The sequence below is a fragment of the Gopherus evgoodei genome, chromosome 9 (assembly GCF_007399415.2).
Source record: "Gopherus evgoodei ecotype Sinaloan lineage chromosome 9, rGopEvg1_v1.p, whole genome shotgun sequence".
Lineage (NCBI taxonomy): Eukaryota > Metazoa > Chordata > Testudines > Testudinidae > Gopherus > Gopherus evgoodei.
In genome coordinates this window covers 50,331,219-50,358,153 of record NC_044330.1, presented here as the reverse complement: position 1 = coordinate 50,358,153, position 26,935 = coordinate 50,331,219, and the positions used below count along the sequence as shown (strand labels likewise).

The 26,935-nt window shown below is 41.6% G+C and overlaps 1 protein-coding gene and 1 long non-coding RNA gene across 4 annotated transcripts in view; both read right to left on the bottom strand.

Moving 5' to 3' along the window:
* Positions 1-26,935, bottom strand: part of PCCB (propionyl-CoA carboxylase subunit beta) — a 77,473-nt gene that overhangs the window by 36,479 nt on the left and 14,059 nt on the right. For 2 of the 3 annotated variants that reach the window (XR_004001914.1, XM_030574677.1), the window contains 5 exons: positions 23,803-23,871; positions 12,432-12,488; positions 10,364-10,477; positions 6,538-6,648; positions 560-668 (listed from right to left, as the gene is read on the bottom strand). Coding sequence is in view for 2 of the 3 variants with exons in the window: in XM_030574677.1 (XP_030430537.1) it covers positions 560-668; positions 6,538-6,648; positions 10,364-10,477; positions 12,432-12,488; positions 23,803-23,871 (460 nt within the window). In the remaining variant the exon portion in view is untranslated. Of the gene's footprint in view, positions 1-559; positions 669-6,537; positions 6,649-10,363; positions 10,478-12,431; positions 12,489-23,802; positions 23,872-25,850; positions 25,919-26,935 lie in introns of those variants that run through there. The other variant, XM_030574678.1, reaches the window with a different exon arrangement.
* Positions 958-1,616, bottom strand: LOC115657212. The gene is made up of 3 exons (XR_004001918.1): positions 1,505-1,616; positions 1,409-1,414; positions 958-967 (listed from the first exon to the last, which is right to left on the bottom strand). It is a non-coding gene; the product is annotated as an uncharacterized LOC115657212 (long non-coding RNA).

Below are 26,935 nucleotides of genomic sequence, written 5' to 3'. Positions count from 1 at the left end.
AACTAGCTTCAACTTATGGCAACATTTCTTTCCTTTAAAAAGTAAACTTTCACAGCCATACAACTCACTAGTCAGATTTTGTTTAGTCTTTTTTTTTAAAAGTCATCTCCAAGACAAGAAGTTGCATAGGTAACTTTGTTCCAAAAGAGGAAGAGAAGCATTAGAAAAGAATGAAAAAGGAATGCTGGAAAGGGATAGCAAATTCAGCCACAGGTTTGTTACCATAATGCAGTAAAACACTCTATAATCTTGAGTTAAAATGACTTAAAAGACTTGAAAATATATATGAACTCCCCCTCGTGTGAAAGGATCATATTATTCTTGCTTAAAACCTTCAATGCATGTCTAGTAGTTGTTATTCCATTGATATACTACAAAGTGCAAAAATAAATGGTGCTATTCAGTGCCCAAAATCCAATACCCCAAACCCCATAACCTTTAAAGAAGAATTTCACATGGAGGCCCCTAGTGAGAAAAAGTAGTTCTAACATCTACTGCTGATTCATTCAGTTTGGAAAACTGGATCATATGCTAACTAAGTAAAATAATCAGCTCTCACCTGATACTGCAGTGTGTGTCTTTGCTCCCCCAAGCTGTTCCTGGGTAACATCTTCATTGGTAACAGACTTGACTACATCAGGGCCAGTGATGAAAAGATAGGATGTGTCCTGAAAAAGTAGATTGCGAAGTGTGAGTTCCAAGCTGCAACAGCACTTCACTGACAATAAATAAATAAATAAATAAATAAATAAATAAATAAATAAATAAATAAATAGGTGATTTTCCTCTTCTCTCACACTTTCCCTAAAGGGATATGAAAAAAGGTGAAACAAAAGAAATTTCTTCAAGGTCCCTTTTTTTTTTTTTTTTTAAGAGTCAAGATTAATTAAGCAACACATTTAATTGAAAAGCCCCAGAAAACGTAATAATTTCCCACAGATTGTGTGTTGTTAATTTGGATAGAGTCCTCTGCATTCTTCATTAAAGACAGAGAATGAAGCCTGAGACTGAATCCCTGGCTTTAAGTGAAAAACAAAACCCAAACCTAATCCAAAGGCTTTTCAGTGCCTCTACACTTTTGGCATTTCCCCACATCTTTTATTTTTGATTTATTGACCTGTCTACACAATTTCTTTCTCAACTTATGCAGAAAAATAATTTGGTACAAAAGTTCATTCAGGTTTACACACAATTTCATCAACAGTGCAATGATTTTATATCTCAAACTAAGCAAAATAAAACCTTGTCAGTAATAGACTAGATTTTGGAACAGTAAAATACCTGCTTTTTTCTGCGCAAGCCACACAAAAGTTTCAACTAGGAAAACTGCCTAATTGTGTATGTGTATAGCCAGCTTCAATATGTCTCTTGTATAGTCAAATGCACAAAGCACACCAATGGAATGGACATAGTCCTGGCCCTCCCCAGATAAGGTGGGAAGGGAGAGGATGGGGAGAGTGTGGGGGTCCTGGGCTAGGGACAGCGTCATGTGGCGGGTGGTCACAGGGGTTACTCCCCTGACTCCCAGGTTCTCCCCCCACCAAAATTTCCCCACTAGTTGCTGTCCTGCCTGTCAGGGTAAGCAGCTGGCATGCCGAGGCACTTTGTTTACTTAGGTTTACCTCCATGCCTGCGGATGCTCAAGGTAAACAAACCATCTCGGCCCACCAACGGGAGCCAAAGTTTGCTGACCTTTGAATTATAGAGTCGGCTTGTGAACGGGTTATAAAAATTTTCCATTTTTACTTATCCATTTTGCGGCGGTTGGCGTATAAACGAACCAGCTTATGATCAAGTATATACGGTACATTTTTTTCTTTAATATCTTTTAGTTACTAGTGATCTTAGATGTAACCAACTCCCATAACAAGTGTCTGTCTGCAGCCCTTTACAGGGCCAAAATTCTGCTTCTGGAAACACTGAGGAAAGCCTGGGAGATCTCTCTCCTTCCCCACCTCCTGCAACCCGACCCCAGCAGACCCCACCCAAATAGTTGTCTCTTCCCTGGCCTTGCTTCACTCAGTGAGTTGCCACCAGCCTGGGAAGATTCCAAATCAAGCAGTCCCTGAAAAAAGGAGATGGATCAGATCTTCAAAATCCAACTGGGAGGCCGTGATTACTCTCAAAGGCAGGTCTGATTTCAATGCCATCGAGTCATATGAGGTTTGTGCCTTTTTTTGCCTTTTTGTAATACAGTAACTCCTCACTTAATGTTATAGTTATGTTCCTGAAAAATGCTACTTTAAGCAAAATGATGTTAAGCAAATCCAATTTCCCCATAAGAATTAATGTAAATAGGGGTGTTAAGTTCCAGGGAAATTTTTTTCACCAGATAAAAGACATTATATACATATTCAGTATAAGTTTTAAACAATTTTAAACAAACAAGTTAATACTGTACACAGCAATGATGATTGTGAAGTTTGGTTGAGGTGGTGGAGTCAGAGGGAAGAAGAAGTTGGGATATTTCCTAGGGAATTCCACACTGCTAAATGATGAACTAGCACTTGGCTTAGCCCTCAAGGGTTAACACGTTGTTGTTAATGTAGCCTCACACTCTACAAGGCAGCATAGACTGAGGCAGGGAGGAAACACAACAGACACACAGTAGTGGCTGCAAACACTTACCTGAGGAAACTGAATGTTGATGAACCCAAGCTTTCCCGCTGGAGTGCACCACTCCCTCCACCCCTCCTGATGGTGCACGCACAGCTGCAGACTTTTCACGCTCGTGTGTGTGTGTGTGTGTGTGTGTGTGTGTGTGTGTGTGAGAGAGAGAGAGAGAGAGAGAGAGAGAGACAGACAGACAGACAGACAGAGAGACGGGCATTTCTCCTTTACGTGTGCTGCCCTTTTAAGTAGATCAGCAACTTCAGAAACAGCAGCAGCTTCCAGCAAGCTCCCTCCCTCCCAAGCCGTGTCATGTCCCCACTCCCCTCCTCTGTGGAGATGGGGTATAGGAGCAGTGGGAGGAGAACACCCCTGCACAGCAAGCAGGAGGCTCCTGGGAGCAGCTCCAAGACAGAGGAGGGGAGAAGCAAGGCAGTGGGAGGAGGGTCACCTGAACTGCCTGCACACCTACTTATAGGGAACTTAGGGGAGCTGATGGGGGGCTGCTGGCCCACCCTGGTTCCAAGCCCCCACAAGGAACTGCTGCTCTTCCAGAGAATCCTGCAAACAATGGACAAAGCAGGCAGCCAAATGACATTATAAGGAACATTGTGCAACATTGTTCTTGAATAGATCTGCAACGAAACGATGTTAACCGGGATGATGTTAAGTGAGGAGTTACTGTATATGATGGAAACTTGGAAGTTTTTAAAAAGTTCCTTCTTGTTTTTTTTAAATGTAAAAATACTCAGGACTTGTTTTCCTTAGAAGAATTGGTACAACTGATTGAGAGGGGAAATTATTGTTATTTAGACTGTTTAAACCTCTGAATTATATAGCTATTTTAGGGGGAAAAACAACTATTTGAGAGAAAAAACTTTCTTTGTTTAAGATTCAGCATCCCAACCCCTTTATTTAAGGGCTGCAAAAGCTCTCAATCTACATCCAACAGACCCAAGGAAGATAGTATATTTCCAATGCAAAAAATAAGCATAAAACTGCTTTTGGGGGAAAATATTCAATTGTTCTTTATTTAAAATATGGCATAAGGCCATTGCTAACAGCTCTTATATGAATGAAGTTTCTGTAGGGGATTCTAGTTCCTAAGGGTTCCAAAGATGAAAGGACATCCATGATTCTAATCTAGATGAGATTGCTCCATGCTATCAACAGATGCTGCATTCTCACTGCGTTGCTCTTTCGGGGTGCCCAAGACTGTGATTAACTTTGTTAGCCCTCTGCCTCCAGCGTAAGACCTGATGGTGCTTAACTGGGTGTCAGCTGCCTGACAACAGCCTGCTAGCCACCAAGCAATGTCCTCAGGGAAATGCTAGCCCTCACTTTTCTTTGCAGGTTAACAGTAGGTGCATCCCACTCCCTGATCTCCTTTGAAACATTCCCCTGTGATATCCAACCCATCAGTGGCTACTCACAGAAATACCAGGTCTGCTATTCATAGGGGACAGTGTACACACCAGGTTGTTTGATTCACTGACAATCAGCTCCCGTATAGCATCACAGCTCTTTCACTAGAAATCTAAGTTTGTCACAAAAGGCTACGATTTCTGAGTTCATAAATATACTAGAAGCGAAGGATGACATATAAAACAAAATCAATACGTGCTTTTTAAAGACTAAATTTTAACATGCTGACCATCTGTCCAAAAGCAGTCTCATCTTGATGACTGATGAACCAAAGAAGGGTAATGTAATTAATGCAAATCAACTGGGCTTATGGAAAACAGATCCTGTCAAATTAACTTGACATTTTTTTTTTTAAATGAGGTTACATGTAGGGTTGATAAAGGTAACAGCATTGATGTAATATACTTAGCTTTCTGCAAGGCATTTGACTAGGTACTGCATGGCATTTTGATTAAAAAATGAACATGGTACACATTAAAATGATAATAAACTGATTAACTGATAGATCTCAAAATTTAATTGTAAATGGGAAACTGTCATCAATCAGGGTATGTTTTCAATGGGGTCCCATAAGGACTGGTCCTTGGTACTACACTATTTAACATTTTTAATCAATGAACTGGAAGAAAATATTCACTGATGAAGTTTACAGATGAGACAGAAATTGGGAGAGTGGTAAATAATGAAGAGGACAGGTCACTGACAGAGTTTCATCTGGATCGCTTGGTAAACTGCGCGCAAGCAAACGATATGCATTTTATTACAGCTAAATGTGAATGTACAGTAGAACCTCAGAGTTATGAGCACCTCGGGAATGGAGGTTGCCCATACTCTGAAATGTTTGTAATTCTGAACAAAACGTTATGATTATTCTTTCAAAAGTTTACAACTGAACATTGACTTAATACAGCATTGAAACTTTACTATTCAGAAGAAAAATGCTGCCTTTAACCATCTTATTTTAAAATCAAACAAGTGCAGGAATAGTTTCATTTCCTTGTCAAATATATTTTTTTTAATTTAATCCTTTTATTTTTTTTTATTAGTTTACATTTAACACAGTACTGTATTTTTATTTTTTTTTGGTCTCTACTGCTGCCTGATTGTGTGATTCCGATTCCAAATGAGGCGTGTGGTTGACTGGTTCAGTTTGTGACTCTGAGGTTCTACTGTATATATTTAGGAACAAAGGCTACAGGTCACACTTACAGGATGAGGGATGCTATCCTGGGAAGAAGTGACTGAAACAGATTTGGAGGTCCTGGTGGTTCCCACTGTGATGCTGTGACCAAACACCTAATAAGGCCCTGGGATACAAACAGGGAAAACTTAAAATAATCTCTCTACTCCTATTCATCTCTGTATTTGGACTGGTTCACTGCTGGAATACTCCGTCCAATTCAGGTGTCCACAATTCAAGAAGGATATTGATAAATTGGAGAAGCTTCAGAGAAGACCCATGAGAATGATTAAAGGATTAGAAAACATGCCTTCTAATGATAGACTCAAGGAGCTCAATCTATTTAGTTTAACAAAGAGAAGGTGAAGAATACCTTATTACAGTCTATATCTACATGAAGAATAAATATTTCATCACAGGCTCTTCAGTCTAGCAGAGAAAGGTCTAACACGATCCAATGACTGGAAGTTGAAGCTAGAGAAATTCAGATAGGAAACAAGTAGTATATTTTTTAAGTTGACAGTAATTAATCATGGGAACAATTTACCAAGGGTCATGGTGGATTCTCCATCACTAACAATTTTTAAATGAAAACTGGATGTTTATCTAAAACATCTGCTCTAGGAATTATTTTGGGGAAGTTTTATGGCCTGTGCTATACACGAGGTCACACTAGGTGATCACAAAGGTCCCTTTGGCCTTAGAATCTATGAATCTCACCCAAAACTTGCTTGCAGCATTTCCAACTAAGGCTGGTTGGGATCCCATTTTCATGACTGTAATCAAACTGATGACTTTCTCAGGTGCAGGACAAATGGGTGTCTTTATGCCTTTCCCTCTCAACGTTATTGTTTGTCCCCTGAGTCAAGACAACCTTTGTGGTTTATTCACTGGTGTGCTGACTGCATAGTGACTTCACATCCTCATGATGACTTTGTATGCAATCGGGGCTTCCATTGTGTTGGCTTACAATGCTTAATTTACATGTGAACCAGGGCGGACAGGTGAATATATCCTTTGTCTGGCAGAAACCTGTTTGTCAGCTCTGCCTCGATTCAGACATTGAGGAACATATTTTATAGTTTTTTTTCAACACACACATCTCTTCTTATACAGTATTTGTACATACATTTCACAATGCTATTAATGACCTGTGTGATTGTAGCTTTTATTAAAGACCTCACATGACAGTCTTTATGGACAAATATTATGAAAGCAGTGTGCTAGGTGTAGTGAATTTGTCAGTCTTGTTAGGAGTTTCTGTTACAGAACAGTGAACCCTTTGCCAGTTGGTACTGAGGGGTTCTTAGGGTCACACCTACCTTCACCATGAATGTGAAATCTGTTAAAGCAGGCGAATAGACTGCTCCACCAGCACAGGGACCCATGATGAGGGAGATCTGTGGGACTACTCCTGAGCACAGAACATTTCTCTGCGAGAGAAAAGAAGCAACCAATTATATTAAAAGTCTCTTGATTCATAAATCCCCGAAAAAGCTTCTAATAGTCACATGTCAAAGGGAAGGAAAAAGCAAGACATAAGATTTAGAAAGATTCCACAAGAATACCCAATGACAGGCAGGAGAGGAACATATATTTTCTCAAATACACTAAATTTTACAGTAAAGAAATGAAAATGGAGAATGCAGACAGCTTTTCAGGATGTGAGGAATGGCTAAAGAGTTTTCTGTGCCATCCTCTCTTTTAATTCTGTCTTCTTGGCATGCAGGATCCACATACCTGTATTCCGGACAAAGCTCAACCCTTCACTATAGGACCAGCTGTTTTAGTCACTAGCAACCTTCCCCAGCTGACAACCTCTCCCTACACTACCACTGTACTGGCATCAATCCCTTCACCACATAAACCAAAACTTGTCACCTCCTCAAAAAGTATCACCAATATTTTCATATTGGTATGGGGCACTAGCTGGGCTCTGCTGAAACACTTTCAGCAGAAACCCTTTGGGTTTCCACAGTTCTCATTTTTTGCATGAGCACTAAAAGCCTAAAATCGAATGGGCATATGAGGTCTGTAGGAGGAGGCCCACCTCTGACACACTGTATGAGGCCTTTCAAAGCAGGGCTCCTATCTGATAGTAAATATATTGAAGGGCTGGATGAGTGGGTTATATTGGGTGGGGTATGGTGGCAGTAGACAGTGGAAAGCAATGTATGTATGTGGGTGGCCCAGGCTGTAGCTGCAAGTAACAGAAAAAGGAGGAAAAATTAAAAAAAAGAGGACACACTGAATCCTGCCACTCTAAGGCTACGTCTACACTACACAGCACTATCAGCAGAGTGTATGGTATTTGTGGCTATATGCTTCAGTGAAAAGAAGGCTGCATCCACACTACCGTGTGTCAGTGAAGAGCTCTGGCAAGGGGGAGACAGAAGGGAAAGGCTTCAGCAGTTCTCCACTGCCAGAGCCATTTCCTCGCTGCCTCCCCCTATCCAGAACCTTTGCCTTGCAGCAGGTCTTTCCCTATGGTGGTGAAATACTACAGCAGAGGGGAGATAACAGAGTCATTCCCCCTGAAGGAGAAGGGCTACAGCAGTGGGGAACTGGCAGAGCCTTTCCCACCAATGGCAATTCTTCTGGTCTTAGAAATAGAGATGTGCATCAATCCTTGACCGAGGGCTATCAGGAATCTCAGTGTGTCAGTGGTTTTTAGTTACATTCAAGTTCCTCTACTGATCATGGATTTAACACTGATAACTTATTGTTGATGGCAGCATTCATGCCTATCCAGAACAGGACACAGCATGAGCTGCTCTTATACTTTTCAATACTCTTATACTTTTCAACACAGATGAGCACTGTGGATTACGATTAGTATTTACAATCTCATGTTGAATTGTGTTATGACAAGCTGTTCTTTCTACAGAATCCCATTGTATGCAGTAATTTCATCTTGATAGTAATTTTATGTTCAGTGATATCTGGTTTGATGGTACATAGCAATTTCATTTCTATAGTGGTGGTACATTCAATCGTTTCATGTTCAACTCAGATACCACTAAAAATAACGAGGAGTCCTTGTGGCACCTTAGAGACTAACACATTTATTTGGGCATAAGCTTTTGTGCGCTAGAATCCACTTCATCAGATGCATGGAGTGGAAAATACAGGAGCAGGTATAAATACATGAAAGAATGGGAGTTGCCTTACCAAGTGTGAGGTCTGTCTAACGAGACAATTAACAGCAGGATACCAAGGGAGGAAAAATAATTTTTGAAGCGGTAATGAGAGTGTCCCATTTCAGACAGTTGACAAGAAGGTGCGATTAACAGTAGGAGGAAATTAGAATTAGGGAAATTAGGTTTAGGTTTTGTGACTCAACCACTCCCGGTCTTTATTCAGGCCTAATCTGATGGTATCCAGTTTGCAAATTAATTCCAGTTCTGAAGTTTCACTTTGGAGTCTGTTTTTGAAGTTTTTTTGTTTAAGAATTTTAATCCTATCCTCCAAAGCACTTGCAACCTCTCCTAGCTTGGTATCGTCCGCAAACTTTTGGGTCTGTTATTGAGTAGTATATATACTGAATATAAAGAGGTACTCTCTCAAGGTGTATTTTGTGTTTCTCATTTGGACTTGTCAGGTATTTTCAGATGTGGGCAGCACTTGCATCACATTTACTTCAAACTCCTCTTATAGAATTGTAGAACTGGAAGGGATCTTGAGAAGTCATCTGGTCCAGGCTCTTGCACTCGTGGCAGTACTAAGTATTATCTAGAACATTCATGACAGGTGTTTGTCTAGCCTGCCCTTAAAAATCTCAAGGGATGGAGATTCCACAGTCTCCATAGGCAATTCATTCCAGTGCTTAACCACCCTGACAGTTAGGAAGTTTTTCCTAATGTCCAACCTAAATCTCCCTTGCTGCCCATTGCTTCTTGTCCTATTCTCAGAGATGAAGAAGAACAATTATTTTCCCTCCTCTGTGTAACAACCTTTTATGTACTTGAAAACTGTTATGTCCCCTCAGTCTTCTCTCTTCCAGACTAAATAAACTCCATTTTTTTAATCTTCCCTCATAGATCATGTTTTCTAGATCTTTAATCATTTTTGTTGTTCTCCTCTGGACTTAATCCAATCTGTGCACATCTTTCCTGAAATGTGACGCCCAGAACTGGACACAATGCTCCAGTTGAGGCGTAAGTAGCACTGAGTAGAGAAGAAGAATTACTTGTGTCTTTCTTGCAACACTCCTGCTTGATTATTTGCTCCATTATCTTTCTAGGTACTGAAGTTAAACTGACTGATCTATAATTTCCCAGGTTGTCCTTATTCCCCTCTTTATAGATTAGTACTATATTTGGCCTTTTCCAGTCCTCTGGAATCTCTCCAGTCTTCCATGACTTTTCAAAGATAATTGCTAATGGCTTAAATATTATCTCAGTCAGCTCCTTCAGTATTCTTGGATGTATTTATCAGATCTTGGTGACTTGAAGACATCTAACTTGTCTATGTAATTTTTAACTTGTTCTTTCCCTATTTTAGCCTCTGATCCTACCTCATTTTCACTGGCACTCACTTCGTTAGATGTCAAATCACTCTTAACTTTTTTGGTAAAAACAAACAAAAGAATCATTTAGATTTTCACATTTTCTGTTATTGTTTCCCCCCCTCATTGAGTAAGGTGCCTACCCTGACCTTGGTCTTCCTCTTGGTTCTAATATATTGTAGAATGTCTCTTCCTGCATCTCTTTGCTTTTACCATTTACAGAGGCACTTGAAAGAGTGTCTGCTACAAGATGCTCTTTGCCAGGTTTGTATTCAATAACTATGAACAAGAAGAAACTGACTAGATTCCAAGTCAGAGGTGAGGATGTGCACAATGATGATTAGGGAGTGTCATGCACTGCCAAACTAGGGAACAAAGCCTTAACAGCTAGGCTAGCTCCCCCAGTATCATACGAGGGAGCAGAGTTCCAGGAGTAAGTCTCATTTAAAGAAAGTTCTGCTTTTCTGACCTACATTCCAGCATATACATGGGAATTTAGACCTTAATATGACTCAAAAGGGTATATTATATTTAGTAAATTGTTCTTCCTTTCTTCTAATTTAAAAATCCATTGTATAATAATAATAGTAAATCTTATATAGTGTTTTTCATCAGTAGATCTCATCTAATAGGCCACTTACCAAAAAGATATCAGCATAGCCAGCCAAAGACTCTACTCCTTCCTGGATACGGGCTCCTCCAGAGTCATTCAACCCAATTACAGGAGCCCCAACCATGACAGCCTGATCCATGATCTGGAGATAAACACACAAACTGCTGATTAGACAAGATGAACAATTACTACCAGCCCAGCTCAAGCTGAAAATCACCAGAGGTAAATTAAACTTACTATTGCGCATTTGCCCCACCCACCAAAACCTCCAACAAAATAAAATCACTACATATTCCACACAAAAATTATGAAGTTACAAAGGGAACTGCCCAAAAGTCAGGGAATGTCACAATTAAAGTCACTTGTGTAAGCTTCACTCTGCCCTTTGGTGTATGGATTATCATAGTATTCAATTACACGATCAGTTACAATCTTTGGGCTTGTTCTGTACGCAAGTTAAATGGTTCACATTCAGTGAGTCAGTGGTTCAATATTTTTATCCTCAGTGTTTCGTGAGGGTCCCCTGCCTTACAGTGCATCATCCAACCTGGGCTGAATGCATGAACCCCTTGCCTTATCTTCTACGTACACACTGCCTTGCAGTGTTCGCTGCCCAGCCTATGCAATGAATATGGCACGATCTTGTAATCAGACCCCATGTTGTAAACACGCACAAGGGAGAAGTGAATAATAAATTTAAAGTATATTAGGAACTGACCAGGAAAAGAAATAATGTACAAAAATAGAAAATGGCAAAGGCTGAATAAGAGCAGTGATGTATTCTTCTGGGCCAGATGATCCCAAAGCAGTGACAGCAACTTTCAACTTGCTAACAACATAAAGCAGAGTCCAAGCCAGGGTGGATTTGATTTAAATCAAATTGATTTAAACCATGATTTAAATCACTAGTCAGGAAGACTCGATTTAATCATGGTTTTCTACATAAAAGTCCATTCTTGTTGGTTGTTATAACCGTAATATATATTCTTTACAACTCAGAGATAGATGTAGGTTTCATTTTTAGAAGGTACACACTATACATTTTTAAACAGTGATTTATTTTGAAAACTTTTCAGATTAGTATTACAGCTATATAAGAAAATGAATGATTGTTTGGTTATTTCATTTACCAAAGGTAATTGAAGCAGATATTTATGAAGTCATTGGGAGGTGAACTATCTCCAATTCAACAGGTTAATCATTGATATTTGGAGGATTTTCTTGCCGTGCTGTATTAGGAGGAGGACATCACCAGACAAACATTTAAATTGTTTTATTTAACTAAAATAACGTTATGTATTCTGGATTTTTTTCTTCAACAGCAAACATATAATATTTTAACAAAACAAGCATATGTCCCTCGCTTCTCACATTTATCTCCAGATTTCTTCTCCTTGTCCAGATCTATTCTGCCCCCAACAATCTTCTATTCATTTAACATTTTGAAACTTTGCACTTTTAGAGAGAGGTAAGGGATTGACTCTGTGTATGCAAATTTGCAGATGGACAATAGAGTTGAGGTCTGTTATTTCTCATCTCTATATATTATTTATTTATTTAAAAACATTTTTGCTGTTAACAAGCATGTTACCTCAAGACACAAATCCACAGTTTGAGAACTGCAAAACTAAGCATCTCTGATGGTATCTTCTAGATTGAGCATTGCGTCCCATTGGGTAGATAGAAAGATTAACCTAAATAATCTATACAGAAGCTTGTGAAACTCCATAAAATTGGATACCTAATCCATGAACTAGTGGAACTCATTTACAAAACTTTTCTTAAACATTACCTGAATATATTGTCTCATACTATAGAATTAGAATTTATATTCCCTATTCCATGATGAGATATCTTTGAGCTATAATGTATCTTAATTAAAACTATCTTTAGATAAAATTCTTTCTGAAGAAAAAAACCTATCAAAAATTCGATTTAAATAAAAAAGTCCATCTTTTATTTATTTATTTTTTTAAAAATTGATTTTTATCCACCCTGGTCCAAGCCATTCTCAGATCTGGTTACTCAAGGCAGTAGGACAACATATTGCCAGAGAGGCACTGGCAACTTGCTCTTTTCTCCTCTAAAATGTTTACCTTGCAGATCTTTTGGGCGTGAGCACCGGACAAACTCCCTCCAAATACAGTAAAATCCTGGAAGAAAAACAAATTTTAAAATTGCACCTAGAAACAGTTCAATTGCCAAATAAAATTATATCCTTGTGTTAGTCTTTTCAAGATAGTGTTGGGGTCATACACTTGAGACCTGATCCTCTCTCTCAGGGTATGTCTACACTATGGGATTATTCCGATTTTACATAAACTGGTTTTGTAAAACAGATTGTATAAAGTCAAGTGCACGTGGCCACACTAAGCACATTAATTCGGTGGTGTGCGTCCATGTACCGAGGCTAGCGTCGATTTCCGGAGCGTTGCACTGTGGGTAGCTATCCCATAGTTCCCAGAGTCTCTCCCGCCCACTGGAATTCTGGGTTGAGATCCCAATGCATGATGGCGCAAAAACAATGTCACGGGTGATTCTGGGTAAATGTCGTCACTCATTCTTTCCTCCGTGAAAGCAACGGCAGACAATCATTTTGCGCCCTTTTTCCCTGGATTGCCCTGGCAGATGCCATAGCATGGCAACCATGGAGCCCGTTTTGCTTTTTGTCACTGTCACCATATGCATACTGGATGCTGCTGACAGAGCGGTACACAGCAGCGCTACACAGCAGCATTCATTTGCCTTTGCAAGATAGCAGAGACGGTTATCAGTCGTTCTGTACCGTCTGCCATGCCATTGTAAATTAGCGACGAGATGACGATTATCAGTCGTTCTGTACTGTCTGCCGCTGTCATGGGTGCTCCTGGCTGACCTTCGCTGAGGTCGGTCAGGGGCACAAGGACAAAAATGGGAATGACTCCCTGGGTCATTCCCTCCTTTATGTTGCATCTAAAAATAGAGTCAGTCCTGCCTAGAATATGAGGCAAGTGTACTAGAGAACCAGTGTACCAGAGAGCACAGCCGCTCCGTGTCAGATCCCACAGAAATGATGAGCTGTATGCCATTCATGGGGGGTGCCCCTGCAACAACCCCACTCGTTGCTTCCCTCCTCCCCCAACCCTCCTGGGCTACCGTTGCAGTGTCCCCCCCATTTGTGTGATGAAGTAATAAAGAATGCAGGAATAAGAAACACTGACTTTTTAGTGAGATAAAATGAGAGGGAGGCAGTCTCCAGCTGCGATGATAGTCCAGGCAGGACATTAAACGGTGCGGGGGAGAGGAGCCCAGCATCCCACTGCTATGATAGTCCAGGCAGTACAGAATCTTTTCTTTAAACATGAAAGGGAGGGGCTGATGGATCTCAGCCCCTAGTTGCTATGATGAAGACGGTTACCAGCTGTTCTGTACCATCTGCCGGGAATGACCAGGATTCATTCCTATTTTTACCCAGGCGCCCCCGGTCGACCTCACCGGAGGCCAGCCAGGAGCACTCATGGAATGATGACGAGGACGGCTACCAGTCCTTCTGCACTGTACTGTCTGCCACCGGGGAAAGGAGGGGAGAGGATGCTGCTGTTCAGTGCCGCAGCACCATGTCTACCAGCAGCATGCAGTAGACACACGGTGACATTGAAAAAAGTCAAGCAACGATTTTTGTCCCTTTTCTTTCACAGGGGGAGAGGGAGGGTAAATTGACGAGATATACCCTGAATCACCCCGGACAATGTGTTTGACCCTACAGGCATTGGGAGCTCAGCCAAGAATGTAAATGCTTTTCGGAGACTGTGCGATAGCTGGAGTCCTCGGTACCCCCTCCCTCCCTCCATGAGCGTCCATTTGATTCTTTGGCTTTCCGTTACGCTTGTCACACAGCACTGTGCTGTGTCCTCTGTCTATCATAGCCTGGAAATTTTTTTCAAATGCTTTGGCATTTCGTCTTCTGTAATGGAGCTCTGATAGAACAGATTTGTCTCCCCATACAGCAATCAGATCCAGTATCTCCCGTACAGTCCATGCTGGAGCTCTTTTTGGATTTGGGAGTGCATGGCCACCCGTGCTGATCAGAGCTCCATGCTGGGCAAACAGGAAGTGAAATTCAAAAGTTCATGGGGCTTTTCCTGTCTACCTGGCCAGTGCATCCGAGTTCAGATTGCTGTCCAGAGCGGTCACAGTGGTCCACTATGGGATACCACCCAGAGGCTAATACCGTCGATTTGCGGCCACACTAACCCTAATCCGACATGGCAATACCAATTTCAGCTCTACTCCTCTCGTCGGGGAGGAGTACAGAGACCGGTTTAAAGAGCCCTTTATATCGATATAAAGGGCCTCGTTGTGTGGACGGGTGCAGGGTTAAATTGGTTTAATGCTGCTAAATTTGGTTTAAATGCGTAGTGTAGACCAGGCCTCAGTTACAGTTACTCTGGCCTAGAACTAATGTGAGATCAGAATCTGACCTTGCATTCTGAGATTCATGCAGCCTAGGCTGACCTCTGCTTTCTAGCGGTATCCTCATTCTAGAAAACAATTCTCAAATCAACCTGAAAACTTGCCTCACCCTGATGTGAACTGTTGCTACAGAACAGTAAACTTTAATTCTGTCAGGACAAGTCTATAGGTGACTGCTCCAGTTCTGCCATTCCTGTGTACAGTGTTTCCCAACAGCCAGCAGAAGCAGCAGTGTTACTTGACATAAGCTAGTCAGTTTCCCACTCCCAACCTGAGCTATGGAGACAGTCTGAGCCAGGCTATCACGGGCACAATCCTATACTGCTGCTAGATGTGAGAGAAGAGTTGAGCAAGGATCTCATCTTTGACTTCACTCCCTGTAACAGCATCAAGGATCACACTTGTGTTGCTCATGAAGAAAGGGTTTCCCCAAGCCTAGAAAGTTCAGTAAAAATGACTACCTGCATGTCAGTTTCAGAGGGACATAACTAGAGTTTCAGGCCCCAAGACATGATGCAAAAGTAAACTCTTCATCCCTCATCCCACGGTATTTCCACCCGTGTTTCCCCTCCTCTATTTTATTTTGCTTTCCCATCTCCATTCCTCACCACCTTGATTATTAATCAGGCTCTTGATTTTCCTCAAAAATACAATTTTTTGCACGTCAGACATCTATTTTGTGTGTATTATACCATTAAACTTTACATTAAAAATAATTAATAAACGTACTGTCTCCCCCTTGCTTTTATTTTCTCTCCCATTCAACAAGAGTATCTTTTCCTCTTTTACTATCATTGCCTGTATTACCGTAGCACCTCGAGACCCCAGCTGTAATCAGGACCCTATTGCACTAGGAAACAGCAAGATGTAAACACACATAGCAAGATATGGCCCCTGCCCCAAAGAGCTTACAATCTAAATAAGACAAGTCAAATGAAGTGGGAAAGGGAAAAGAGAGGCACAGAGAGAAGTGACTTGCCCAAGCGTGCACAGCAATGACTGTTCTGGCTAAAGGTAATTATCACAGGGTGACTGAGCCCCATTAAAGGAGAGGGTCTCAGTCCTCTTGTGACTAAACAGGTGCACCCTGGCTGGTCTTGGTTAGATGGAGGGACAGTACCTGGGAACAGGAGCTACATAAGGAGGATTGGGAGCTAGGAAAAATGAGAGACAGACCAGAAGCAGGGAGGCATGGACAGCAAGAGATGGAGACTCTGGAGCCAGAAGCGTGGCAGGGAGCTGGGAAACAACCCAGGAGGGACTTGAGTCTTATGAAGCCAGGGCAGGCAGCCATTGGTTGTGTTATTGCTTCATTTGAACGCCATTAGAGCACAATGGGGATAAGCCCAGAACCGCTCAGTTTAAAGAAAGATTGAGAGTGAAAAAAGCTGCTGAGACAGAGGTGTCTGACTTACAAGATGGGAATTCACTGCTAATGTCTTTGAGACATGTATAATAATCAACTACCCCATGACAAAGGTGTTCTGAGCCCAAGAGTGTGTTGGAGAAGTACTGGGAGGGACCTTGGGGGAGGGACTGAGGCGGGAAGCCTGCAGGGCAACTTCCTGTCACGAGGGGATACCCAAGGAAGGCCCGGCCTGTTAGAGTGATAGTTTATTTTCACTGTCAAATATAGACATCAATCAAGGTTTAGTCAATGCTTTTACGACTAGATTAAGACTTCTTGTGACAATTGGGCCTACACATTTACCCTAATTATGAGATTAGCTGTGAAAAGTGAGTGTAAATTCACAAGATGTCACAATCACCCATCACAACAAACGTTGATGGGAAAAGGTGCAAAAGTGAGACAGAGACTGCATTAATCCAGACAAAAAGGCCTCATGATATAACTCAAGGACTGTGTTGACACCATGACTGGTAAACAAGAAAAGTGTGCAACCAAAAATTAATGAGCCAAAATGGGTGTTGAAAACTAGGTTGAATAGGTGGACAAAATAATGAGGAGAACAGGATATTTTGCCCCTTTTGGGTTTATTTATTTATTTATTTTTTAAAAAGAAAGAGGCTTTGGGGAGAAAAACTGGCTACTGAAGAGAGCTTCACCATTATGGCTGCCACCTCCACCATTTACTGGGACTCTGGATTTTTTTTGTCCCAAGTTTGAAAAGTGTCTGACCAGACCAAAGGAATCCAAATGACTATGCCACCTCCACCAGCTCTAGCTGAATCCCAAACACCATCTGGGATGTGCAACTGTTTTCCTATTCCATGTGTTCTCCTGCCCCCCCCCCACCTTATTCTTTCTTCTTTCCTAGCCCTCTCTTTAGTCCTTCTGTCTAGTAAGAGTCTAATAAGACTACAAAGAATCCTGTGGCACCTTATAGACTAACAGACGTTTTGGAGCATGAGCTTTCGTGGGTGAATACCCACTTCTTCAGATGCCCCAGATTCTTTGCTGCTTTTACAGATCCAGACTAACACGGCTACCCCTCTGATATTTAATAAGAATACATTTTGCAATACTGCTGTAGGTCTGTGACCTGGAAGAGGCAACTAAAAGCAATGCCCTAAAAAGCTCGATGCTGGTTCAAGTTTGCGAAGTTTTGGGGTGGCTTTTAAGAGCCTGCGCTGTGCCTGTGTTTTTACAGTAGTAAGATCACAACTCCAGAAACAGACGCTGAAAGTTTCTTTCTTTTGTATGTTCGCCTTGTTTTGTCTTCTTAGGACACTAGAAGGTTTTAAAAAACCTGAACTTTAAAACAGTTGTTAAAAGGATATTTAATGGTGTATTTGCCATGGTAGTAAGCAGGCTGAGGTCTCTTTATACCAAACCATGAACTTTGTTTGACGCACTTTAATGCTGGCCAGTGAGTGGCTTATGTTAACACCTTTGTCTCTTTGGGCCCCTTTATTTCATCTAAATTAATACAACATTTTTGCTGTCCTTGGGTAAGCCTAAAGGATTAAATACATGCTGAGAAGGGGGCACCTTTGCAAACAAGCAGATGTTTCAAAGTTGGTTTAAAACAAAAGCTTGTTTAAAATCCTTAAATGTGTTAAACTTGTTTAAAATAAGCCTTCAAAGTAAGCTGTTAATGTTTTTAACTTGGAAAAAATGTTCTAAATTGTTAATTGTTTTAAGGTTCGTTTTTAAAAAAAATATATTTTAACAAATGTTTTGTTTTGGTTTTTTTCTTTTCTTTTCAAGTTTGTTGTTCCTGTCATTAGTAATAATTTAGAAGGTTTAATAAAAAGATATTTTTAAAAAAAGAAAGTGGCAAAAATGAAGTTTTAAATATTAAAGATTAAGTTGCTAAAGCAGACCTTTACTAAAACAACTCCATGGGTAACCCTCCTTCTCCCCATTGTTAACAAAATGCCATCTACATTAACTGTAAATTAAATTTCAAACCACCATAACCAAGGACTATTGCAGCACCAAACCTTTTTTTTCCTGTTTTGTGTTTTGCTATATTTTTTTCCTGTTTTGTTTTCGATGTCAGTAACTGTAGCTATTTTGTGCACAGTGCTAGTGTTGCAGCTTATATCTCCATAATAGGCTAAAGTGCTACAATGGCCATGTTGTCCTCACAAATGTTGGTGGCGAAACAGGTGGGCAAGGTCTGTAACAGACTAAAACGCTGGAGAATTTTTACCACCTTTGGGTGTTGCAAATAGTTCACGAATGCAAAAGTGGTTCCAAAGAAAATCATTTTGTTGCTTCTTTTTAAAGAAGGCAACACACTTAGGTAAAAATGTCATCAGGGCTAAAAATGTTCTCCGAGTAAGCTATTTTAACCATTAGGGGAATGAAATTTTCAGCTTGTGTAAACGTACAGGTATAACTATGTAAGCAATGCAAAATAAAATCATGGGGCATGGTTCCATCTTTACCTGTCCTGGATGTACAGCCAAGGAAGTAATAGGAACTGGTTTGTTCTCAAACATCTTACAAACATATAACAGAAGCAGTTTTAAGTTTTGTTTTAGAGACAAAGTGAGTTGTAAGCTCTTAAGCTCTGTTAACATTTAAAAGTCTTAACTGTACTTTTTGTAATATTTAATCAAGTAAAATTTCTAAATCCCAGTTCTGGAATAAGAAATTTGCAAATGGTAAAATATAACTACCGTATATATTCGATCATAAGCTGGTTCGTTAATAAGTCGACTCCCTGAAGATGGATAAGTAAAAATGCCGTTCATAAGCCGACCCTATAATTCAGGGGTCAGCAACTTTGGCTCCCGAGCCATCAGGATAAGCCACTGGTGGGCTGAGATGGTTTGTTTACCTCAAGCATCCGCAGGCACGAGGTAAACCTAAGTAAACTAAGTGTCCCAGCCAGTGGCAGCCAGGTTCTACCAGCAGGGGGAGCGAACACATTAAAAAAAGATGCCGAAGCAGTGAAGAAAAGAAAAAAAAAAAGAAAAACCCAAGTCTTGCCACCGAAGACCGGAGTGGCTGAAGGACCCGCCACCGAATTGCCGTCAAATACCTGGACTGCTGGAGTGAGCGTAAAAATTAAAAAGGCACCACTTTTGGGGAATGTGCTCAGTGAGGAGCAGCAGTTCTCCTCCAGCTACGCTACTGGTCCCAGCACACTAGCTGCTTACCCTGGTGGGCCGGGATAGCAACTGATGAGGAATTTTTTTGGCGGGGGAGAAGCTAGGAGTGAGGCGAGTAACCTCTCTGATCACCCCCCACATGACCTCACCCCTATCCCAGGACCCCCACACTCTCCCCATCCCATCCCTTCCCACCTTATCTGAGGAGGGCCAGGGGAGGATGGCTCTGACCTGGCTGGAGCTGCTCCTGCAGGCTAGGCAGCGCGGCCGCAGCCTGCTCTGGGGGGTGGGGCTGAGCAGCATGGCCCTGGAGCTGCAGCTGCTTCGAAGGCTGCAGGGAGAGCAGTGTGGCCAGAAGCGGAAAGACTCTGGCCCCACCTCTTCCCTTCTGTCTCTGCTGGCTGTGCTGCCTCTCCTTGCTCCCTCTGTTGGGGGGATGGGCTGTGTCCCACCTCTCCCTCCCTATACCCGTTCATAAGCCGATCTCCTTTTCTGGTGCTTCCCTGTTTTACTAAAAAAATTCAGCTTATGAACAAGTATATACAGTAAGTACCTGTCATAAACAGATAGCTAAGGGTTAATGTTCTTTTACCTGTAAAGGGTTAACAAAGGGAACCAAACACCTGACCAGAGGACCAATCAGGAAACAAGACTTTTTCAAATCTGGGTGGAGGGAAGTTTTGGGTGTGAGTTCTTTGTCTTGGTTCGGTGACCCTCTCGGCTCTGAGAGTGATCTTTCTATCTCCAGCCTTTCGAATCTTCTGTTTCCAAGTTGTAAGTACAAGGATAGTAAGACAATAGGTTTATATTGTTTTTTTGTATTTACATGTGTGTAGTTGCTGGAATGTGTTAAATTGTATTTTTTTTGGATAAGGCTGTTTATGCATTTTATTTTTTTTAAGCAATTAACCCTGTATATTGTCACCTTGATACAGAAATCATTTTATGTCCTTTTCTTTTCTTTTTATATAAAGCTTTCTTTTTAAGACCTGTTTGAGTGTTTTTTACTGGTTAAGGCTAAGAAACGAAGGGAGGGGGAAAATCTCTGTGTGTTAGATTTACTAAGCCTGACTTTTCATACCCTCTGGGTGAGGGGGGAGAGAGATTAGATCTCTTGGTACTTGTGTTTCAAGGACTTGAAGCAGGGGGTATCCTAGGGTCCCCAGGGCGGGGAAATCTGGGATGAGGTAAAGAGGGGGAAGGGAAGTGGGTTATTTCCCTCTGTGGTGAGACTCAGGGCATCTGAGTCTTAGGGTTCCCCAGGGAAGGTTTCGGGGAGACCAGAGTGAGCCAGACACTGGAATTTTTCTGGCTGGTGGCAGTGATATCACATCCAAGCTGGTAATTAAGTTTGAAGCTTTTATGCTAGCTTCCCATGTTCTGAACTCTAAGGTTCAGATCTGAGTAGGACAGTTATGACATGAGTGGCAGTGGTGGGAAAGATAAGATCCAGAAGCCAGTAGGAATATTATTTTCTTTTTCTCTGCTAGGGCTTTTATGCAGAGAGAAAGGGTGGTTTTAAACAGAGCCAGAGAGAATTTTTTTTTCTGTTCTCTGGTTGCAGTTTGGCTTGCATATTAAGCAAGGAACTATTAAGGTCGACACAGGGTCTTTTGTTAAACTATAGCACTCCGATTGAGAGTTAAGTACCCAGCACAACACACATGCAAATAAAGTGGTTTTTCTGGTTTACTTTACATTTAAAAGATTAGCTAGAAAAAAAAAAGGCATTGTTGCTAGGCAAACCCCAGGAGACAACAGAGCCAGCAGTTCAGACAACAAACACCAGAGGGCACCCCGACACAAGAAAACAGGAACCGTGACTTCCAAGGCAAATCTGATGTACTCTCTCGTAAAAGTTTCCCAGAATCCAGTAGTTAAAAAGTGTTCTTAAAATGTAAAGGTCTGTTAGTTATATACTTAGTGTATATGTAAAGGTGCATGTGTTGTATTAATCTGTTTATTTTAAAGTTCTAGGAGGAAATCGCCGCCAGTGAGGTTCCCCACTGTCTGCAATTTGGGGGGCATGTCATAAACAGCTAGCTAAGGGTTAATGTTCTTTTACCTGTAAAGGGTTAACAAAGGGAACCAAACACCTGACCAGAGGACCAATCAGGAAACAAGACTTTTTCAAATCTGGGTGAAGGGAAGTTTTGGGTGTAAGTTCTTTGTCTTGGTTCAGTGACCCTCTCGGCTCTGAGAGTGATCTTTCTATCTCCAAGCTTTCTAATCTTCTGTTTCCAAGTTGTAAGTACAAGGATAGGTTAGATCTCTCGGTACTTGTGTTTCAAGGACTTGAAGCAGGGAGTATCCTAGGGTGCCCAGGGCGGGGAAATCTGGGAGGAGGTAAAAAGGGGGAAGGGAAGTGGGTTATTTCCCTTTGTGGTGAGACTCAGGGCACTGGAATTTTTCTGGCTGGTGGCAGCGATATCAGATCCAAGCTGGTAATTAAGTTTGGAGATTTCATGCTAGCTTCTCATGTTCTGAACTCCAAGGTTCAGATCTGAGTAGGACAGTTATGACAGTACCTTTTTCTTTTCCTTTTTTCTACATGCTTAAAATGAAATCAGGATTTTATTTTTGTAATTGTAATATTATGAACCAATGTCTGACCCTAGGCAAAACCGGTTCATAAAAGAGAGGGATTATCTTGGGATACATAATTCACCCTAATTGCGAGCTCAACTGTGAAAAGTGAATGTAAATTCATAAAACTTCACAATAACCTATCACAACAAATACTGATGAGAAAAAGGTGCAAAAGTGAGACAGAAAGACCACATTATTCCAAATAAAAAGGCCTACTGATAAATTCAAGGACTGTGTTAAGATCATGGTTGGTAAACAAAAAAAGTGTGGAACCAAAAAAATCAATGAGCCAAAATGGGTCTGTACACCTGTGATCAGAGAGGGGCAAATAAAAGCGCGATGCTGGTACAAGTCCGTCAGGTCTCAGAGTGGCTTATAAGATCATGTGCTGTGCTTATTTTTTTGCAGCAGTAAGTTGCAAACAAGAGTCAACTCACTTCAGAGACCAAAGCTGCAATTTTCTATCTTTGCTTCTTTTTTCTTCCCCTTCTTGTGTGTGCTTGTCTTGGTTGGTCTTCTTAGGAAATGAGATTGGACTTTAACAGCAGTAGCAGCAACTTAAGCCCATTTCAACTAACTTCTTCTCTTGGCCCAAAAAGGAAAGTTATTACCATTTTAAATAGCATTTAAGACATCATCAAACAAAGGGGTTTCTTCTTTCTAAAAACTCTCCAGCCAAAGGAAAAGGGGATGCTGCTAAAATAAAAGCCTTATTTAATACTTCACATTTTAAATCCTTTAACTGTTTACAGGTTAAGAGGATTTAATAGTGTGTTTACATTGATACAAAGCAGGCTGAGGTCTCTGTATACCAAACCCTGAACTTTGTTTAACACAGTTTAATGTTTGGCAGTAACTGGGCTATGTTAACACCTTTGACTCTTTGGGCCTCTTTATTCCATTTAAATTAATATAATAGATTCCACTAAGACAAGATGCTGCCTATGAGGTTTCCTTAGGATTGCCTTGAAGAATCTCAAGATCTGAGGGTGTGCCATGAAGTTTGAGAAGAAAGTAGCACTAAGAACTGCTGCAAAAACTATGAGAAAAAAAATCAAAACACCACCTCAGAGGCCAAAAACTGGTATTTTATACCTAAATAAAAAAACATTTTCAAGGAAAAATCCAAATATTCCATCTACTGTAGTCCCTTTAACAAATTTTACTGTTCTAACTGGAAAAGCAATCAAGTTTGCCTGAGCATCCCCAATCCCAAAGTCTAGCTATGACTTCTGTAACAAACACAAGGCCTGATCCTGTAATCAGATTTGAGCAGACAGACTGCAGTGATTCATAGTGCGCCCCACTAATTTCGACAGGGCTCCATGCAGGTTTAGTGGTCCATCCAAACAGATTCCATGGCAGGATCAGTGTCAAATCCTGCACATGCCACTAGTGCACTATGCACTGCTCAATCATTTGACCATGAATTAATGAAACTCCCAACTCAAGTCATCTCAAAACTCCAGTCTGTTAAAGCATCACCATCAAGCCTTCTTAACCATTGGTGATAACAGTTCCCTCATCCTGAAAGATTCCCATTAGTTCTCTGTCCTCTACAAACATCAGTCTCCACATCTTCTAGGCCAAACTCTCACCACTCATGTTCCTGATCTGATCTCTAACACAATGGAGTTTATCATCAACACTGTGAGCCTCTCCTTGCCCCCTCACCCATTGCTACACATTGTTAGAACATTTCTGTTACCCTGCTGCCACATGTTGCAATATGTTGTGCATTAACACACTGTTGTTATGTTGGAACAATATTAACTCGAGGGACAATTTACATAATTTAGATATGCTAAAAGACAAACAGTTTAGACAAACTCTACAAAAGATTAGCAAGTTTGAAAGGTCAAGCTCACAACATGTAACTGACACAAAGCAAAAGAATACCTGACTGAAGACATAAGCCAGTCTCCCATTAATCCGGCCCTGGCCAGTTACCACACTGTCTCCAGGATACTGCATGAAAGAGCAAAGAACATATAGGTCAGAACAGTAATAAAGTTCATTAAAAAAATTATGTCAACGTCTTCTGAATTCACAGACAAAATATTTATTAATCTGGGAATGGGGCTGTCTCTTCCTCTGTGTTTGTGCTGGGCCTTAACGTCCCCCAATCCTGATAAGGACATTTGGAGTTCTACTATAATACACCTCTACCCTGATATAACGCGGCCCGCTATAACATGAATTCGGATATAACGTGGTAAAGCAGCGCCCCGGGGGTAGGGTAGGGAGGGGGCTGCGCACTCCGGAAGATCAAAGCAAGTTATATAATCAAAGTACACCTCTACACCGATATAATGTGGTTTCACCTATAACATGGTAAGATTCTTTGGCTCCCGAGGACAGCGTTATATTGGGATAGAGGTGTATAAAAAAAACTTAGTACGGAAAAAATGTTGAGAACTTTGTAGTTTTATTTAAACTTCAAACAAATTAAGGTGTTAAGGGGACACCGAACCCCCCCCCCCTAACTACACACTAGAACATAAGGAAACACAGTTATCGGCACACTGTAACCCTAGGAGCCCATCAATGCCAACTGGCTGAGAGACCACCATACTGTAACCCATATCAGACCTCATGCACTTAATTTCCCCAACACACTGTTGTCATGACATGTATCTAAAAGGTGTCATGGAAGGTACCATATATAAACTGGCTGCATCCGGAAAATCACTGTATTTAATAAACACTAATTAATGGTTATTACATAAATGCCACATACTCCCTTTGGCCTCTTGCATAAACCTTCCACTGACATTGGTAATCTGCTGTGGACCAAGGGGAGTACCCAGTCCTAAATTCATATCCCAGACCATAATTAAGAACACGCTACAGAATGAGTTTGACACCGTTGCTCTAATACCAGGGTGGATTGATCTAAATTGGGGTGGGCAAATTTTTGGCTTGAGAGCCACATCTGGGTGGGGAAATTGCATGCAGGGCCATGAATGTAGGGCTAGGGCAGGGGTTGAGGTGCGGGAGGGAGTGTGGTGTGCAGGAAGGGGCTCAGGGCAAGGGGTTGGGGTGCAGGAGGGGTGTGGAGTGTGGCAGAAGACTCAGGGCAGGGGGCTATGGACAGGGGGTTGAGGTGCAAGAGGGGGTTTGGAACATGGCAGGGGGCTCAAGGCAGGGGGTTAGAGGGCTATGGCCAGGGAGTTGGGATGTGGGGTATAGGAGGGGTTCGGGCTCCGGCCCAGTGCCGCTTACCTGGAGCGGCTCCGGGGTAGCAGCAGCGCCCAGGCAGGCTGACTGCCTGCCCTGGCTCCACATCCCTGCAGCCCCTGGGGGAGGGAGAGAGGGCCTCATGTGCTGCCCTCACCTGCAGGTACCTCCCCTGAAGCTCCCATTGGCTGCGGTCCCCTTTTCCCAGCTGATGGGAGCTGTGGGAGCAGGGCGGGGAGGCGGAGGGCGGAGAAGGGAGCAGGAGAATAGTTTGCTCAGCCCTGATCTAAATCAAAGTGATATACATCACCAATTGTAATCACACTTTAAATCAGCAAATCTTGATCTAAATCAGGGGTCTCAAACTCAAATGACCACGAGGGCCACATGAGGACTAGTGCATTGGCCCAAAGGCCGCATCACTGACACCTCCCCCCCGCCGCCCTCGGCCCCGCCCCCACTCCACCCCTTCCGTGAGGGCCTGCCCCTGCCCCATCTCTTCTCCACCTCCTCCCCTGAGAGCACGGCTCCCCGCTCCTCTCCCCTCCCTCCTGGAAAGTGCTAAGCGCCACCCATAGCTGTTTGGCGGTTTGGGGGTGGGAAGCGCCTGGAGGTGGGGAGAAAAAAAAAAGAGTAATATAGTGGTGTAGTATTAAAATATACTATGCCATTAAAAGTCAATTTATTAACTTTTTTATTAATTTCTTTAACTGTAATGTGAAAAGTCAGTGCTAATTTTGACAGTCATTTCAGTTTTGGCCACCTACCTGGCAGACTTTTGTATCAACTAGAGCATCAATATTAGGTTTGATATCCTGAGATGAAACCAATCTCAGTGTTGCTTTCAAATGTTAATCAGTGAGCCTTGACTTTAGCATAGATTTGTTAATCTTCATGGAAGAGAAAAACTGTTCACATATATATGTACTTCCAAACACTGCCATTATCCTTGCGGAAGCAGAGAATAACATGGAAATCTTTCTTGTGAAAGAAACCTGTAGAATTCCAACATCTGTCTACTTCTGCTTCAAAATGGTGTCACACTGAAGCTCTGCTAACTCCATCAGCATTTCCTCTGCAACATAGTCAATTTCAACAGCAAATAACGTGGAAAAAAGTTGAAAATGTGGTTCAAGTGCCTCGAAATCTTTAAACTGCACATCAAACTGTTTGTGTAAGTTAGAAATGATCTCTGCATATTCTTTCAAGGATTTGGGTTCAACTTTTCCTAAGGAATTCAGAGTTGAGAAATGAACCAAATTGCCAGCAGTCAGCTGTTTCCCCCACAAAGTAAGCTTGACTTTGAATGACTTAACGCTGTCATACATCTGTGTTATCATTTGTTTTCTACCCTGAAGTTTCAAGCTCAGTGCATTCAGGTGATCAGTTATGTTTGTTAGAAAAGCAAGGTTGCAGATAAAAGTGAAATCAGCAAGTTGTGGAACCTTCTTGTTTTTCATTTTCATGAAGGAATCAAGCTCCTCTCTAAGTGCAAAAAAACGCTTCAAAACATTTCCACGACTCAGCCATCTACCTTGAGCGTGATACAGAAGTTCCTCATATTCGCTGTCCATACTTGCTAGAAAAGAGGTGAACTGTCTGTGATTCAGCCCTCTTGCACGTATAAAATTAACAGTTTTAGCAACTACATCCATAACTTCCTTCATCTGTAGACTTTTACTACACGAGGCTTCTTGGTGCAAAATACAATGTATACGGGTGAAGCTAATTCTTGGTATATTGAGGCTGTTCAGTTTGGTCGTCAATAATCTAACCATACCAATGTTTTCAGAGCACACTGACGGGGCACCGTCCGTAGTCAAAGATAGTTTATTCCATCGCAGTTCAGCTT